We start from the raw sequence: 2,237 nt of genomic DNA on the forward strand, positions 1-2,237 counted from the left end.
TAGCAACCCCGACGCATTTAGACCCATGCTGTTGCCAGCATTGTTTGAAGGGGAGAAATTGACCTATAACTTCTGTCCTTCTCACCTCCTTCTTTCTTTTCTTGCTCAACCAAGGGATTCTTTGAGGATGCAGGTTGTAGATAAGGTGTGATTAGAGGTTATGTAAGTGAATTTGAACCGGTTGTTGTGTAACGCCTTGAAAATTTTTTGTGAGTTGCCATGTATTTTGCCATGTGATACGTCACTTCGTAAGCACACACAAGTAGAGCAGGCCAGCCTAGAGAAAGGTGGCTAAAACGGATAATTATCTTCGCGCCGTACACACAGTTGGCTATGTGGATCTCTGGTGGCAATCGGTGAACTCAGAACAAGAGTACCGGGGACACGGGATGGTGATCATGGAAGCCACAAATTCATGTGTAGCACAGTTACTCGCATTGCCACATACTTCTACTATTTCAAAGTAAGTCATGGCGAAAAAGAGTTGAAGGAGGAAGAAATGATCCCAACAGTATATGCAACTCCGCCGACGTGGCCCACAGACGTCCCTAAACTGCCCATTCGTCCAAATGGAAGCAGTGTTCACCAAGCCATTTCAAAAGCAATTTTCTCATTTGCTTTTTTGTTGCGCATCCTTTCCGTTACCAACTATGCTTCGTCTCTGGTTTATCGCACCCGTCGTGATGTCTGTGTTCTGTGGACACAAGACAGACGGTGCTACCACGACCGGGACAGCACGTAAGCATGCTGACACTAAATCTCACCGTTTCGACGCAATACTCATTTCTTTTGGGCCGAGAGCCTTTTTCACTCTCAACTGTTTTGTGTGCATTGGAGTTTCTGCTCAGAAACGCTTGATTGCACAACGGAGATGAACGAGTTGAGGAAAGCTGCGGGACTTTCTGAATTTGAGAAGGCATCTAAAGAAACAGAAGTTCTACCGGAGTATCCCGGACCAACAAAAACGATATCAGCTGAAAATTTATGGAAGCAAACCTGCCAAAAGCTAATGGGGGTAAGCCATGCCACGAACGCACTGCTGTTGCACAATTAGCCAATCAACCTCTTGCAGACTACGCCCTATGTAGCAAGAGGTTAAGCACTTATTTCGCTCTTTATTCTTTCATGCGAAGGAAGATGTCCAGATCACTGAAGCCGCAAGCTTGGTAGGAACGGTTGCTCATTACGCCGGCGCAAAGGACTGCAAAGAGGCGGTGCAGTACTGGAAAGATGGCTTTTCTCTCTTTAAGAACGAGCTGCCCCCAAAGTACACGGCGTTAGGCGAGCCTGAGATTTATACCGATAGAGCCGTCTCCTTTGTTGCCCTCTACAATCCAAAGGCAAGCCCTGTAGCCAGCTGCGTCCTTGTCACCTGCACGAAGGGAGCTGCGGTTGATGATGCCGAAGAGAGGTCTAGACGCCATGACAGTCCCCCATTAAGGAGACTTCAAGACGGAGCCCAAACAAAAACTGCCGTTATCTGCTTGACAAACCCAGACGCATTGACTTCTGGGACAGCGCCATTCGAGTGAAAACACACCCCAGGACCACGGACTTGCCTGCATAAGACCCAAAATGCATCGAAAAACTAGCATAGTGTGAGGCCTTCATATGCAGAGATTTCTCCCATCTAGCTAGACCATTAATATCTTGTCGTGAGCTTGTGTTTGCAGGGAAGATGAGTGGCAGAAGATTGTTGACGCTATAGTTGGTCTTGAAGAGAGCAGCAGGGCTTCCCCAATCAGCCCTTCATTGGCAGTTGGTTTCATAGTGACAATTTTTGCCCACGGTCTTCTGTAAGCTGTCAGTGTCTGTGCAGGATGGGGGCACTGGACAAAGAAGCAGATACCATTGATCATCTCGCCAAATAAACAATCGAGCATGCGACACCAGGAAAATTTTTCTAGTGTTTTATCTTTTGCATTAAAGAGTGTGGAAGATGGATCTTTATATAAGTCTTGCGGAGGCTTGCCATGAGCAGGTGGCGGAGCTGCACCCCTTGTGGAGTCAGCTGCCATTTTTGATGATCTCCAGCCGTATTTGTCCCTACTGTTCCTTAGTGCCTTTCAAATGACTGTCAGTACTGTGTCTATCCCTAGGTGTGTGTGGTTGTACTGGCGGTGTACTGGTGGTGTATAACGTGGCTGGCCGCTTGGGGAAGTTGACCTGCCCTTCACGATGACATGGATGGGCGGGCTTTTTTCAAGGCACTTCTTTGTGCGCTTATTATCAAAAAG

The 2,237-nt window shown here is 47.4% G+C and overlaps 1 protein-coding gene across 1 annotated transcript; it reads left to right on the plus strand.

The window, feature by feature from the left end:
* Positions 1-650: 650 nt before the first annotated feature.
* ENH_00035320 (SAG family member) lies at positions 651-1,800 on the plus strand (the record flags this gene model as incomplete). The annotated part of the gene is made up of 4 exons (XM_013585061.1): positions 651-738; positions 849-1,015; positions 1,134-1,528; positions 1,674-1,800. The coding sequence occupies 4 exons, from the start codon at positions 651-653 to the stop codon at positions 1,798-1,800; spliced, it is 777 nt and encodes a 258-aa protein (XP_013440515.1).
* Between the last annotated feature and the right edge of the window lie 437 nt (positions 1,801-2,237).

The sequence above is a fragment of the Eimeria necatrix genome, genomic scaffold (assembly GCF_000499385.1).
Source record: "Eimeria necatrix Houghton genomic scaffold, Enh_scaff258, whole genome shotgun sequence".
Classification (NCBI taxonomy): domain Eukaryota; phylum Apicomplexa; class Conoidasida; order Eucoccidiorida; family Eimeriidae; genus Eimeria; species Eimeria necatrix.